Below are 15,736 nucleotides of genomic sequence, written 5' to 3' on the forward strand. Positions count from 1 at the left end.
GGCATTACAATTTTAGAAAGCTGGCAGGCCACAAAGATCAACCAGGTGTTCCTAAGCTGTTGGAAACCAATTGAAGTCCAGCTTAAAGTGGTAGTAAACTTTTTTTTGGACTTGTACCTACAGGTAAGCCTATAATAAGACTTACCTGTAGGTACAGTGAATACCTCCTAAACTTGCAGTGTTTAGGAGATATTCACACCGCATGCAGCCAGTGACTTAACCGTCACATGCACTCAAGGAATGGCATACCCATGCCATTCCTTCAGAGCTGTGTGCTGTGTCAGTGACTTCCGCATATGTACGCAGGAGTGACATTGCGGATCAGCCAGTCAGGCAGCCGGAGTACGCAAACCCAGAAAGAAGGCCGGCTGAAGATGGAAGCCCTGTCAGCAGTGACAGTGCGTCATTCAAAAGTATTTTATGAAGCGATGCATACTAGCATATTATGCTTTTACCTTGCAGGTTTTTTGCCCAATTTTACTACCACTTTAAGAGTCTTGTTCGAGGATCCTTGAAAATTACTTCACATTAAATGTAGCTAGAGAGACAGGGGATAACAGGTTTTACTTTTTGTTAATATGTGAATTTAAAGAAAGCATCATCTGTTCTAACCTTTTACTTTTAAATTCCAGCTTTCTTGTGCCTCTTCATGTAGCAATAAAACACAAATATAAAAAACTTTTTGGGCCTCATAAAATCCTTTAACTTCCATTCCACTGAAAGATAGGAGGTTTTCACCTTAGAATCATACTGTTGCCTACAGGAGCATTGACACTTTCAAACAAAAATGTAGACCAGCTCAGGATAACCCCTCAAATACCAGCATGTCTCAGCATTGTATCAAGTGTCACCAAAAGCATGACTGAAAACACAAGTGATGGGACCATCAATTGTTAAAGTCTTCACCTTTGGGATTTCAAAAAGCGGTCAAACTACAAGGTGGACAATGGCAAACCACCACCAATAGGCGCAATGTGAACAAAATAAAACTAGGGACTGCTTGCAGATTCAGAACCACCTGAAGGACCAACACCAGATACTGGATTTCAAATGGGACCACAACCCCCCTCTGGTTAAGAACATGAAAAGAAGACCCAGTGGTAACTCAGCGTGTGTAAACAATGCCTGATGCCAAAAGAAAACATGCATAATTAGTAAGAAATGTGATAGAGAGGGAGGAGAAATACAGGGGCAAGGTATAAGGCAAGGTCTCTATTAGGCAAAAAACACAGAAAGCCAGTGACTAAAGTAGGCAGTCTGCAGGAATGAACCGGAGATCAGCATTTAACATGGCTCATTGCAATGCAGGCGCATGGAGATGCTTCCTCGATGCTGAAAGGTGGGAAAAAAGTATGACATGCACAACATTCCAACCAGCAGATGACAGCAGCTCTCCCTTAGCACTAACCCTCCCATGATAGAACCAACAAAAAATGGGTGCCTCAAAAGGCACCCAGCAATCCAAATAAAGAGTTAACTCCCAGGGCTCAGCCTGTTCAATAAGTTTTCAGATACAGGGCAAGCACTGAGGTATTAAAAATGGATTTGAACCTGCAAAGCAGCTTGCATTCAACCTATTACCAGAACAGGATCTGGAAAAAGCCTTATGGAGAACCCAGTTTCAGAGGGTCAGTTCCAAACTAGTTCCACAAAATCTCAAATAGGGACTGGTCACAGCACTACAAAAGCCAGAGGATAGGCTGTGCTGAACAGTTGCAACTGTTGAGATTCGCTGTAGAAACAATGTAGGGAGAAATCTTGATGAAAGAAAAATTATGAAAAAATGGGAGAAAAATCAGCAAACATTGGGCTTTTGACTTGATTGTAAATTCCCTAACTTGGAGTACAGGAAAGGACAAAAGACTAGTATTCAAAGAATATGGGTTATATGCTGCTACCTCGGGTGATTGGACACTGGCAAAAACATTTGCTAGAACCACCCCTATGGCATTCCTATATAACCACACCCACTTTATGGCTTCAGTGTATTTACTTTTTTCTTTTTTTTTAAGCAAGCAATAAGGAGTGATCAAGACAGGGTAGGGACTTGTGTCATGTGTGGTACTCCAAGATGATCAATTTACAGGCAAGTCAAAATTCATATCTTAGCCACTTGCCTAGCGGGCACTTTTACCCCCTTCCTGCCCAGGCCCTTTTTCAGCTTTCAGTGCTGTTGCACTTTGAATGGCAATTGCGCAGTCATGCAACATTGTATTCATATATAGTTTTTATCATTTCTTTAACACAAATATAGCTGGTAGAGGTGGTATTTAATCACCACTGGTGTTTTTATTTTTTGCACTATAAACAAAAAAAAAAAAGCAAACAATTTGAAAAAATGTCTTTGTTTCTATTATAAAATTTAGCAAACAGGTAGTTTTTCTCCTTCACTGATGTGCGTTGATGCGGCTGCACTGATAGGCAGCACTGATTATCAGTGCGGGTGTCCTGACATTTGCTGGTTATCGGCAGTACTTTCCTCACGCTGTGACAGTGTGAGGAAAGTGCTGCCGATAACTGGCAACTGTATTTACTTTGTGATCTGCTGTGTCATTGGACACAGCTGATCATGTGGTAAAAGGCCGCTGTGATTGGCCTTTTACCATGTCATGTGATCAGCTGTGTCCACAGGACACTGCGGGCACATTCTGGGAGGACGTCATATGACAGTCATTTGGCTATAGCTCAGTTGTAAATGGTTAAAAGTATAGCTAAAGCAATTGCTTCGGCACACCTGCGACCCGTTTTCAACCAACAGCAGGCTTTACATCACTGAGCCAACCATATGGTCGAGATCCACCCAGAACCTTGGACCGGCACCTGGCTCAGCCTTTCAGTGATTCGCTGAGAAGCTGAGCCAGCCCCTTCCACCCCCTTCACAGCCCAGTGCTCCAGTAAGCGCTGAGGAGGAGCACAGCAGAGAGCCGGAAGCTAACAATCACAGCTCTCTGCTCAGAGCAGAGGGGGAGAATTGAGTGATCGCGGTCTTTGATCGCTCAGTTCTCTGTGCAGAGCTGGCAGGGGACAGAAGCAGTATCGGATCTATGCTGCATTCACCTAGGTGAATGTTTTTTTCAATACTTCATACTTCTCCTTTAATTGTACAGTAGGGGACTTGCATTTATATAGCATGGAAAGTACCAAAGAAAAAATAAGTGAAGGGTGGATAATATAGCAACAAACTCTGCCAACAGACCCACATCAGCAGGGTTTGAGTTCAAATAAAATACTAAGATAACAGCTTGAAAGCACCTTGCAGCCAAAGCTCATATAAACTGAGGCCTAAACTTCCATCTAGTACATTGGCAAAGTAAAACAGAGAACCAGGAGGGGGAGCGTAAAAATCTGGGATACAGATACTTGATACTGAAAAGCTCAGGAGACATCAACAGCCCTGGTGAAATGGGCTCTGAATGGAAAGAGGAGAACTCTTTCCTTAGGGATGCAGGCTTCAAAAATGAGTGGTCTGATTCACCTGAAGATGGTGGAGCAGGAAGCACCGTGTGCTCTAAAGATCACCTCCAAATAAACCAAAAATGGGACTAGGTCTTGCAAAAACGAGGCCGTGGCAGCCAAGTAAATTCCATCAGTCCTAACCACATCCAAACATTGTAAGGCAATATCCTTGTCATGTGTTGGAGGAGGAGAGAGGGAAGGGAGGACAGTGTCCTCATTGAAGTGGAAAGAAGAGGTAATCTTAGATTAAGAAGGTTTTAGTCTCAAAACCACCTTGTCTGTGCAAAAGAAGAAAAGATTCTTTACAAGATAGAGCTGTTAATTATTAAACACGCTTAAGACAAGATAGCAACACAATGTTAAAACTGAGGTTTTACAAAAGAACGTCTCTAATAGGTTTAAAGGAGAGGGTCTCTGAAAAGGAGAGGGTCTCTGAAAAGCAGAGAGAACCAGGCTGGGATCCCAAAAGGTGGGGCTGGGGGAATGAGTAACTATTGAAAATTTCTGATAAGGGATTGCGAGGCAAGGGGTTTCCTGGAAAAAGTATGGAGAAGGCAGAAACCGGTTCCCTGAGGTCATTCTAGATGCTGGTCGAGACCAGACTGAAGAAAGGCCAAAATACAAGTGGAAAAGAGTACTAGTTACACCTTCTATTCTTAAACCAGGCAAGCCTTTTGTGGGCAATGGTAAATATTGAGGAATTACATTTTCTTGCTCTGAGGAAGATGGGGACAGCCAAATCTGATATCCCTAACTTTTAATATTTGTGCTTCAACTAATGGTGCACTGAAATGAGAATTCTGGTGCCGAAACCGAAAATTAAGGATGCACTTGGCCAAAAACCGAAATGGGCAGTTTTTAAAAATTAAATATATATTTTTGGAAAAAAAAAATACACTTTAATCACCTCCCGCCCGCCATATAAGGTAATAACGGGCACAAGGTGGTTCTCTCTCGTTCTGGGAGGACATCATATGACGTCCTGGGACACAGCGGATCACCGATCGACGGAAAGAGCAGATGTTGTCGGCTCTGTCATGTGATCAGCTGTGTCCAATCACAGCTGATCACATGTAAATATGGAAATGCCGTTATCGGCATTCCTCTCCTCACAAGCTGTCACGCTGACAGCTCGTGAGAGGAGAGCCGGTAATCAGCATTCCTCAGAGGGGACATGTGCACTGATGATCAGTGTAGCTCCATCAATGCCGCCCGTCCGTGCCGCCTATCAGTGCCATATAGGAGTGCTGCCTTTCAGTGCCCATCAGTGATGCCTGTCAATGCCCATCAGTGCCACCTACTAGTGCCTCCTCATCAGTGCAGCCTATCAGTGCCCATCACTGCAGCCTCATTAGCACACATCAGTGAAGGAGAAAAATCACTTTACAAAATTTTATAACAGAAACTAAGAAAATACTTTTTTCAAAATGTTCAGTTTTTGGTTTGTTTAGCAATAAAAACAACCCAGAGGTGATTTAAAACCGCCAAAAGAAAGCTCTGTCTCAAAAAAAAAATGAAAAAAAAATTTCATATGGGTGCAGTGCTGCATGACTGTGCAATTGTCATTCAAGGTGCGACAGAACTGAAAGCTGAAAATTGGCCTGGGCAGGAAGGGGGTATAAGTTCCCTGTAGGCAAGTGGTTAATGATTAAAAAAAAACCACTACACCCCAATTGTTTTGTAAAATATGAAAGATGTTATGGCGAGTAAATAGATACCCAACATGTCATGCTTTAAAATTGCGCACACTCATGGAATGGTGTCAAACTATGGTACTCAAAAACCTCCATGGGTGACGCTTTAAAAACTTCTACAGGTTAGCAGTACAAAGTTAGAGGAGTTCTAGTGCTAGAATTATTGCTCTTGCTCTGACGTTCATGGAGATACCTCTCACGTGTGGTTTGAACACAGTTTACATATGTGTATGTGGGTGTGGCCTATGTATGTGTTCACCACTACACCACGGCGGCACTTTAAACTTTTTTTTTAAATGTATTTTTTTTTTTTACACTGTCCCTTTAAAAAAAAAATGTAATCACTTTTATTCCTATCACAAGGAATGCATGCATTCTTTGCGATAGACATAATTAGTGACAGATCCTCTTTATGGAGAGATCTCTCCTATGTAAAGCATTAGATCAAAAAAAAAAAAAAAGGCCTTGTTTACAAGGCGACGGTACCGGAAGTGACATCGGTCTTGTCCACAACTTTGTTCAACTTGCAAGCCAGGATGTCCAAATTTGTTTTCTCCACCTTTGGCAGAGATTCTGTAAGATTTCCAGGTGCTGAGGCCACTCCACTGGGTCTAGGCATTGAAACCTACGAGAGTATGAGACCTATGTCTTTCAGGGCCGCTAGGCTCCTGGTGCCCCCTTGATGTAGATCCCTGCTATGGCACTGACCATCTGTACTGGGTGACTTTGCAGAAGGGAGATCCAGTGTTGTAGAGACAATCTGATGGATTTCAGTTTCAGAATAATGATGGGAAGTTTTAGCTACTGTGGGGACCAGGTCCCCTGGACAGTTAGGGAGTTGTAACTCCAGCCCAGCCTGTAAGACTCACACTTGCTGCAAGTCTTGTGAAGGAAAGACTTTCCCAATTCTGGAGCAGGATTGAAGATGCACCATGCCAGGGAGATTTCGGCTTGACTGGGCAGAAGCATTGAGAAATCCTAGGTTTGGATCTGCTTGTTCCACATTTTGAGGAGGTTGGACTGAAGAGGTCTAGAGTGAAGTTTAACAAAGGGAACTGCCCATAGGAGGCTACCATGAAGCCCAGAACCCTCATGCAAAAGCAAATTGAGGGTCTGAAAACTAAACACACGGGAGAAAGATTGTGGCTTGGGCTGTATCCTAAGATTTGTACCAGGCACTTCACTCTGAGGTCTGGAGGGCAGACTGTTATTATTAGTTGATTATTCAGGCAAAGGTTTGAAGAACTAGATGGACTTTCAGAAGTGGCCAGATAAGGTCATGGTTGAGCAACAAGTCGTCCATGTAACCTGTGGCATGAATGCTAAGTGAAGGTAGGACAAGCTCTTTTGTGAACAATTGGGGTGCAGGGGAGAGCCTGAATGACAAACTGTAAGGGCTGATCTCCACAGCAAAAACAAAGGTAAATGAGTGCGGCATGAATGTCTGGAGGAGCCGCTGTACCCCAGGCCCTAAGTTCCTGTGGTTGTGTCTCTGTAGAAGACGGCTGCGAAACAGCAACGTACTTTGCGTATCCTCGGCTAGAAATGTGCCATCCGAGAGGCATGAGTCAGTTACCTCATCTTTCTGAGATTAACTCCAAATAGGAGGGAGATGAAGCCAATTTTAAAAATGCTCTCCGAGAAATGGTAGAGGGTACCCATAATAAAGTGAACAAACATCTCCACTCCTCACTAAACCACTAAGGAGTGAATTCACTAAAGGATTTTGATTGCGATATGGTCACATGACCCATTTTTTCCAAAATATTGCATGCAATAAGAGTCAATTCATCAAGTAGAATATCGAATGTGAGGCTGCACATTTGTTAAAAATATGAGGTAAATACCAAAAAGAAAAAAAATATTTAAGTCAATTGACTAAAGAATACACTTATCACCTGCCAGTAGGCAGTCCGTATTTTATCAATGTACAAAGCAACAGTTCTGGAAACTGCTAGGCAGGGTTATATGGGTATGCTCTATTGGTGACCCTAGCAAAAGTCAATGCCAGTGTCCAATCACCTAAGTTAAGCAGCATATAACTTATAGTCTATGAATACTAGTCCTGTACATTTAAAGTGGTTGTAAAGGCTGAATGATTTTTTTACCTTCATGGATTCTATGCAGTAAGGTACAAAAACATTCTATGTGCAACATCCCCTCCAACCACCCCTAATACTCACCTAAGCCCCCTCTCAATCCAGCGATGTGCACTGGAGTTTCGGCTACCCCAGGATTCCCTCTCCTCTTTAGCTGAGACAGCAGCAGAAGGCATTGGCTCCCGCTACTGTCAGTCACAGACAGTGAGCCAATGAAAAGAGAAAGGGGGTGAGGTCGAGCCACAGCTCCGTGTGTGAATATGCACATGGTGCAGTGGCTGTGGTGTGTGCATGCTTGGGTGCCCCCATAGCAAGCTGCTTGCTGTGGGGGACATCCGACAGGAGGGAGGGGCCAGGAGCAAAACCACTGCACACAGCAAGTATAGAGATGTTTGTTATTTAAATAAAAAAAAATATTTAAGCCTTTAAAATCACTAAGATAAATATTTTAGACCAGCAGAGCTAGACACATTAGTAGTAGTAGAAGTTTATCCTGAGCTGGCGTGTAGTTTGTTTGCCAGTGTCCAATGCTCCTGTAAGTGGCAGTATAACTTATAACAATGAAGACTTGTGTAACCCTCAATAGACAAACATTCATTTTAGAAACACCTTTTGTAACGGTTCACAGAAATGGGTACACATCACAAATGAGTATGTAGATGAGATGGATTTTGTGAAGGAAAATGATATCTACAGTTCTACTACTAATTAGCTCGGATACTATTTTTAAAGACCTTTTGTACTACGTCAACCTAGGTTTTAGTTTTCTTAAGGACACTTCATAACAGCAGTCCTGCTTCTGTACACAGGCAAGTATAGCAGGTTCACAGCAGTAATTTATTAAACTGGCCTCCTCACCTTGTTGGTTTTCATCTCTAAGAAATCCAACATGATCCTCAGGAACATTTTCTTCCTCTCCTGGGGAAAACCAGTAATTAGAAATCATGGACTCTTATCTAAACTCCAACTATAATGGTCTGTAATGTACAGAGCATAACACTACCAATCAGCTCTTCAAAAGCTTCTAAAAGATTTAATTTGCTAAAAGGTAATACAGACATTGAACATAAATATGCTTTACAATTTGACAGGCAGAACTCTAATGGCAACGTATTCAGGGCACACAAAATTGCCAGATTTAAGCATCATGCAACGTAGGGGTTAAAGTTCAAAACCTTTCAAGCATCAAAAGTGCTTCCCATTTGTATGAAAAGCAACCAAATCTTCCATCATGCATGTGCTTTCCTCTAAATGTTAGCAAAGTTTAGAACAGGTTGGCAGAACACGGTGGAGTTACAGGGCCAGCCTGAAGGAAAACAAAAGAATATATTCCAGAAGAAAAACTTGAAAAATGAACAGCAAATCTGACTTGAACTGAATATATACCAACTATATTCAAATATAACACTTATGCACAACGTCTCAATGCTGATGTTAAAAAATCCAAACCACAGACAAAGTCCTGGATTATGCATGGCTCATTTCTATTCCATTAACAGGGTTTTTTACATTGTACAAATTACCAGACTGTACACCCTTAACACTTGTGACAAAGCACAGAAGCGGTTTGCTTTCAGATAAGTATCCCAGTGAAAACACTTGTATGGAGCTTGTATGGAGCTGTGCTCAAGAGTCACTCATCTGACTCATTCACCTGTGTGCATAATTTTAGACTAAGATCTGAACTTATATCACTCACATTTTTAGTATAGCAGGTAAGATTAAAGCTTGCCATACATTAATCTTTATCGTATAACGAGTGGGTTGAACAAAAAGAAAAGAAAAAAAAGGAGGAACCTGATTTGCCATCCACACATTCCAGGCAGAAGGAGAAACCACTCCAGTGAGCCCTCCCTGCCGTCAGAACACATTGGGGGGAGAGATGGGTTGGGGGGAGAGATGGGGAATCAGACAGGTTGGCTGTACAGAGGTCGATTGGTAGACTGACGTCTGTAAAACCAGACTGCCCACACACAGATCAAAAGTCTATCTGTCCTTGCTAAACTGGCCGAATTCATGTATGGCTGGCTTTACCTGTAAAACATGTAGAGCTCCCATCTGGATATTCGTACATATGAAGTATTCACAGAGTCTGATTCTTGAGTACCAAAGCACTTTATATTTTAGCCACATATTTATATCCACATCTCTAAATGTAAATGCGCCAAAAATGCCAATGTCATGCAATGTGTAATGACTATGACACATTTATGGTTTGCAGATGGAAGATGCTTATCAAAATCAGATCAGTAACAATATAATCACATGCTTTGAGTCTAGTTGTAAAAAATACAATGAATCCTAAATACTTTCTTTATGGCATAGCAAACTGAAAGAAGCCTGTACTTTTAAAGAAAATATATTACAACTCCAAAACCAATTACCTTCAGTACCCTCTCACATCATTATGTGATTGTGACTATAGGGTTGACCGTACACTTAAGATTTTTTTTTTTTTTTCTTCAGCCAGGGAGCTGAATGAAATGGGAGGATTTGTTTTTTATTTCCCTCCATACATACAAAGGAGGTAGAGGAATCCCTCTATCACACTGGGACCCACCGCTGTCGGAATATGCTGATCATTGGCTGTAGTCTGACAGTTTTCCAGCATGACTCATCAACAGAAATCAAACAGGGACAGCCACACACTGATCCAAATCGCCAGTCCTGCAGAACCAGCCATATTTCGATCAGTGTATGGCCAGCTTAACACATGTTATGACAGTTTGGCTAGTTCTTGATGTTTTCAATGAATCTTCAGCCTAAAACTGAAAGGACAATTAAGATACACTATTTGTAACAAGCAAAAATTTAACTGCACTGCATTGCCTGACCCAGCTCATTTTTGGTCTATGAACTGCAAAAGATTCAAGCGGCTTTTCTGGGTTACTACAATTTTCTTTTAATGGTGGTTAAAGTAGTGGCTGAAGCAACTTGCGTGAACTCCTATGACATGTTTTACTCCATTTAAATCTGAATGCTTGAAAAGGGCAGGTTAACCTTACCTGTAATTGGAATTAATTTCCAGTTCATTTCAGTCTCCACATTGCTGGAATTAGAGTTTTGCTGCTGATAGATTTCTTCAGTAGGGGTGCTGGGACAAGGACTGGCATATCCTGAATATGGCCCCTGGGCAAAAGAAAAAAAAAAAAAAGTCTTGCTTTATTATATGAACAGCGAGTTAGCTGAAGTGCTAAGGGGTCAAGCTATCCTGAAGCCTGACAGTAGCCAACTTTCAATTGCCTGATTTCATGCACTGCACACAGAAAATCTAGGAGACCGCACATGGAGGGCTTGTTCACACTTGACTCAAAAGGCTCTTAACAAATGTACATATAGCGTTAAGATGCTCTCCCAAACACCCTATGATCGTTTTTGGCACATTCTAATGTGAGTTAAAACCGCATCACAAGCACTTATTACTGTAATGTTATTAACATGCTGCAACTGCACCGCAAATGCATGCCAGTATGTATGCAGCAAACTAGACTTGAATGTAAAGAGTTGAAATGTGTTCCTGCACCCGCAGCCACCCATAGCTAAACTGTGGTGCTCTTTTGCAGACTCTCGTGGCTACCATTCATTAAGGCAAAGTTCACACTGAAGCAGTGCAAATTCCTTTGGTTTTCAAGTGTGATTCAAGGAGCACCTTACAGTGCGATTCAGCTGGAATAGTAATGTATTTTTCCAGCGATTTTTACACAATTGCAATCTCTCTCAGATCACACCATTCCAAAGGCGCACATGACCCTTTTTCAAAATGCACTGCATATTGCCTGCATAGATGTGAATAGCCCCCATAGGAATTCATTTTATCTTCCATGTCCATGTGAATCACTGTGGTTTAAAGACATCCAAAACTGCATCAATGTGAAACAGAGCTAATGGCACCCACACGCATCTGAAAAGGCAGCTCATTTTTGAGTGCACAAACACTGAATGGTGCAAAACCACCATGCAATTTTCCAACGCTGCGTTTTGAAAAACTCTGAATAATTACATCACTAAAATATGGGATGGGGGGGGGGGGGAATAATTATTTGATTATTTGTTATCAATCAAAGCAAGTAGTTAACAATGGAGACATGAAAGATGCTGTATAAAGAACCTTGGCAGCAGCACTCTACACTTGTAACTTTGTTAGCATCACTTCTGGGTAGACCTGATAAGAGGATTTTGCATTAATCCAGTCTCCATGACATAAAATCATGTATTGGTTAATTGTCAGCAATAGAAAGAACGTGAAAATATTACGTAGGCCATCTTTGTTTTACAGATACTACTGAGGTGATTCTAAAAACAAGATCGCGGTCAAAAAAGGACTTTGTGATTAGCCTTCAGATGCGGTTAAAAAATTTAGTGGCTCTGTTTCACCTCCTTTTCAGGCCTCAATTGCAGCCTTAAGTATTTACGTAGACTCTTGCTGGCAGCAAACTCTTTATAACACTTGTTTATTTTACAGATGCATTGTACCAACATTTACATGCTTAGAGCACGCATGGATTCTACTGACCTCCACCGCTGCTCAGTGTCGACATGAACCAATGTGTAGCCAGAGGCGTTGCCACTGCTGATGTTTACATGTCAGCCCTGAATAAGTCATTCTTGTGGTAGAGGCAAATGCACAGAATGACCTCAGGCAATTCTGAATACCTGAAGGCGGAGTTCATTCTGCACATGTGCAACCCACTGCAGGAATGACTACTAGGGCTGGCATGTAATCAATCTTGTGTAATCTGCAGCATTGCTGGCTACACATTTTTGACATTTACATTTCATATCTGGGCAGTGGTGGCCAAAGGTCTCTGTAGATTTGTTGCCATAATAGCATAAATGTGTATATTATTGTACAGTGTAAAATAGAGAAAATGACAGCCCTGGATGCAGTTGTGCTCAATTTTTTTTACATTGCTGAATGCAGAGCACCATTGCGCTTCATGTATTGAAATCTTATGGATTATGCTGAACTACGATGAACTGTAGGTGTCAATTTTAGCTGGGGTTCCATGAGCCCTGAATATTTCAAGGGTTCCTTCAGGGTAAAAAGGTTAAGAAAACCTGACCTAATGGTAAAAGGGCACAAAAAGGAGTCTCAGGGAACTCCACAAAAAAGAACAAAGTATGACAACTACCCATAGACCTTTATAAGGAATTTAATACAAGAAGAACACAGGAGTTAGTGACGAAAATAAGGATTTCATCCCCTGCTGAATTTGAATGTTTGTCCACTCACAAAGAAATGATCAGTCTAAAAATCGAATGGTAGGTGTATTGTAACACTAAGACAGAATAGCAAAAAAAAAATTCAAAAGAAATGCATGTCTAACAAATTATGCACTGATTTGCATGTTCATGAGGGAAATAAGTATTTGATCCCCTATCATTCAGCAGGATTTCTGGCTACCAGGTGTCTTTCATACAGGTAACAAGCTGAGATTAGAAGCAGTCTCTTAAAGGGAGTGCTGCTAATCTCATTTTGTTACCTGTATAAAAGACACCTGTCCACAGGAGCAATCAAACAATCAGATTCCAAACTCTCCACCATGGCAAAGACCAAAGAGCTGTCCAAGGATGTCGGCGACAAGATTGTAGAACTACACAAGGCTGGACTGGGCTACCAAACTATCGCCAAGCAGCTTGGTGAGAAGGTGACAACAGTTGGTGCAATCATTCGCAAAAGGAAGAAACACAAAACAACTGTCAGTCTCCCTAGGTCTGGTGCACCATGCAAGATCTCACCTCGTGGAGTGTCAATGATCATGAGAAAAGTGAGGAATCATCCCAGACCTACACGTGAGGATCTTGTCAATAATCTCCAGGCAGCTGGGACCACAGTCAGGGAGCTGAAAGTTCTAATTGCCAAACGTCAGCCACCAAACCTTAATGACTTGGAGAGGATCTGCCAAAAGGAGTTGACCAAAATCCCTCCTGAGATGTGTGCAAACCTGGTGGCCAACTACAGAAAACGTCTGACCTCTGTGATTGCAAACAAGGGATTTTCCACCAAGTACCAAGTCATGTTTTGTTTAGGGGATCAAATACTTATTTCCCTCAGGAACATGTAAATCAGTGCATAATTTGTTCGACATGCATTTCTTTTGAATTTTTTGTTGCTATTCTGTGTCTCAGTGTTACAATAGACCTACCATTCAATTTTTAGACTGATCGTTTCTTTGTGAGTGAGCAAACATTCAAAATCAGCAGGGGATCAAATAGTTATTTCCTTCACTATATGAAAACCATAAAAACAAAGGAAATTTACAGAATTTAGCTTCATATTATAGTGTGAATGTCAGGCACACCTATTCTATGTGGCCCCCAGGGACATACAGAAGTCACCTCCAGGTACTTGTTCAGCATCAGCAGAGCAGAATCCACAAAATTGAGCACTTTATAATACTGACCTCCCCTTCACTGGCCGTACTACTGACCAAAAAATAGGATTGGCAGCCTTGATTGCCCAAATAAAGCTGTGTGAAGAAGAGGAGGCAAGCCAGAGTTTGGTCACAGTCTGTGGTCAATATTTCCTAAGCAAGCTCCAAGGTTTTGGGGTTCCTGGAATAATCTGTTTATAATCCAAGCATGCAAGTAGGCACCGGAAAAGCCTGTTCTATGAAATCTGGGGCCTAAATAGAACGTTTTATGAAGCATTAGCTTCCTAGAAAGCAAAAGCCAAGACAAAGAAATGTGCAGTACAAATACAAGCAATATTATGTTTTGTTAAAATTCTATAGTTTAATAGCTCTGTAACAAGGAACAGAATGTATACAATCATACCAGTTTTCTGCAATAGATTAATCCAAAATTAATAAAAAAGTAGCATTACACTTCACTTACCTGAATCATCTCCTCAACTGGCAGTGGATCACTTCCATCATCTATGTTTTGTACCAGGGCATTGTCTGCAAGGGGAGCAGCAGGTACTGCAACACTCTCTGGAACATTCCCACTTTGGGATTCCACATAAGTGCTTTCAACATAATGTGTACCAACGTCGGAGGCAGTGCCAACAGATTCTACAGGAGTAGGAGCATCACTAGCCAATCCCACAAAGTTCACGTCTGAAGTCTCAGCACTTACTGCCGTTTGAACAGGCAACAAATTCTGTGGGTCCAACAGGCCAGAATTCGACAGTTTTTCAAATAACCCTTTACAATACTCTGCATCAGCCAACAGTTGTTCTGATGTCACTTCCTCTTCATTCTCTTGTCTCAGATCTGTATCCTGTCCACCAAGAGCAGATATTAAAGAATGTGCTGATTCCTCTGGATCTTGACCTTTGGAAAGAAACAAGCAAGTTATTCCAGTACATTCACACACGCCACACAAAAGTGAACCAAAGTACTTAGTAGTACAAATCAGTTTTCCAAAAAGAACAGCTGATATGAATACAATTGCATATACACACAGATCACGATGGCTTCATTTCCAATGTTCCTCAAAACCCTGCTTATGAATCTGGGACTGGAGCAGTAATAGCTGGGCCACTTTGAAGTTTTCTAGTGACAACCTGGAAGTTTTCAAATCAGGCTTCATGAAGTAGTTAAATGGCCTACACCTATAGCAACTGAATTTTAGTCAGAGCTGCACAACTTGTTTTCATCTATAGACATCCCTTATCCACAGTTTTTTGGTAAACGTGAACTATTCCTTTAAAGTGGCTGTAAACCCTCATTTACCCAGTGAATTGAATAGCCTCAGATAATTCACAGAGATGAAAAATCCTCCTAAGTTTTACTTGTTTATCTGCAATCTTCTCTTTGCTACATCCCTCCAGAAGTGCAGAATTGTGATAAAATCCTTCTCTGTCAGTATCACAGAGGAGAGGGCTGAGAGTTGCAGTTAGAGAACTTGTACAGTGTGCAAGAGCTTATTGGAGGAAAGGGACACCCCCTCTCCACAAAGCACACAGGAAGGAAGATACAGAGCTGTGTTGTAAGTAGATAAGCTGTGCACTCCCTCCCCATCACAAATTTATCTCTGGTGTTGGAAAATCATTCAGAAGTGACACATGCTGATAACAGAGGAGTGAAGCACCAGAGAAAAAAAGGGCACAGTCCTGGTTCACAATGAATGTGACTTTGAAATCGCATTACTTCACTTGAAGTAGCACAATTTCAAAGCTGCAGATCAGTGAGATTTGTACTTTATTTCAATGTGGCTAGCGACTTCATTTAACAGAAGTCAATGCAAGTCGCAATGAAATCGGACAAAGTGCAGGAACTATTTTTGAAATCGCACTGATTAAGACAGTATCATAGAAATACATTAGATGCAACTTCAGGTGCAATTTGTAAATTGAATAAATCTACAGAAACCCCAGCGCACAGGTAAACCCAAAAAATTAGACCCAGGTTATGGATTGCTGCTGCGCACAGGTAAGTACACCAAAAAGTTTTTAAATATAAAAAAAAGCGCAAAACACCACCTAATTCAAACCATACCATAAATGTCATGCATTGTATCAAACAATACAAAATATATATA

The 15,736-nt window shown here is 41.4% G+C and overlaps 1 protein-coding gene across 5 annotated transcripts in view; it reads right to left on the minus strand.

Annotated features, from left to right (window-relative positions):
* The window catches only part of TASOR (transcription activation suppressor), an 88,604-nt gene that overhangs the window by 25,019 nt on the left and 47,849 nt on the right, over positions 1-15,736 (minus strand). For 4 of the 5 annotated variants that reach the window (XM_089681890.1, XM_089681889.1, XM_089681893.1 and 1 more), the window contains 3 exons: positions 14,087-14,526; positions 10,255-10,378; positions 8,108-8,167 (listed from right to left, as the gene is read on the minus strand). In XM_089681890.1, coding sequence (XP_089538016.1) covers positions 8,108-8,167; positions 10,255-10,378; positions 14,087-14,526 — 624 coding nt within the window. The remainder of the gene's footprint in view (positions 1-8,107; positions 8,168-10,254; positions 10,379-14,086; positions 14,527-15,736) is intronic. The other variant, XM_089681891.1, reaches the window with a different exon arrangement.

This window comes from Staurois parvus, unplaced genomic scaffold (assembly GCF_062004578.1).
Source record: "Staurois parvus isolate SC_StPar_1 unplaced genomic scaffold, SC_StPar_1.0 ptg000282l, whole genome shotgun sequence".
In the NCBI taxonomy this organism is placed as follows: domain Eukaryota; kingdom Metazoa; phylum Chordata; class Amphibia; order Anura; family Ranidae; genus Staurois; species Staurois parvus.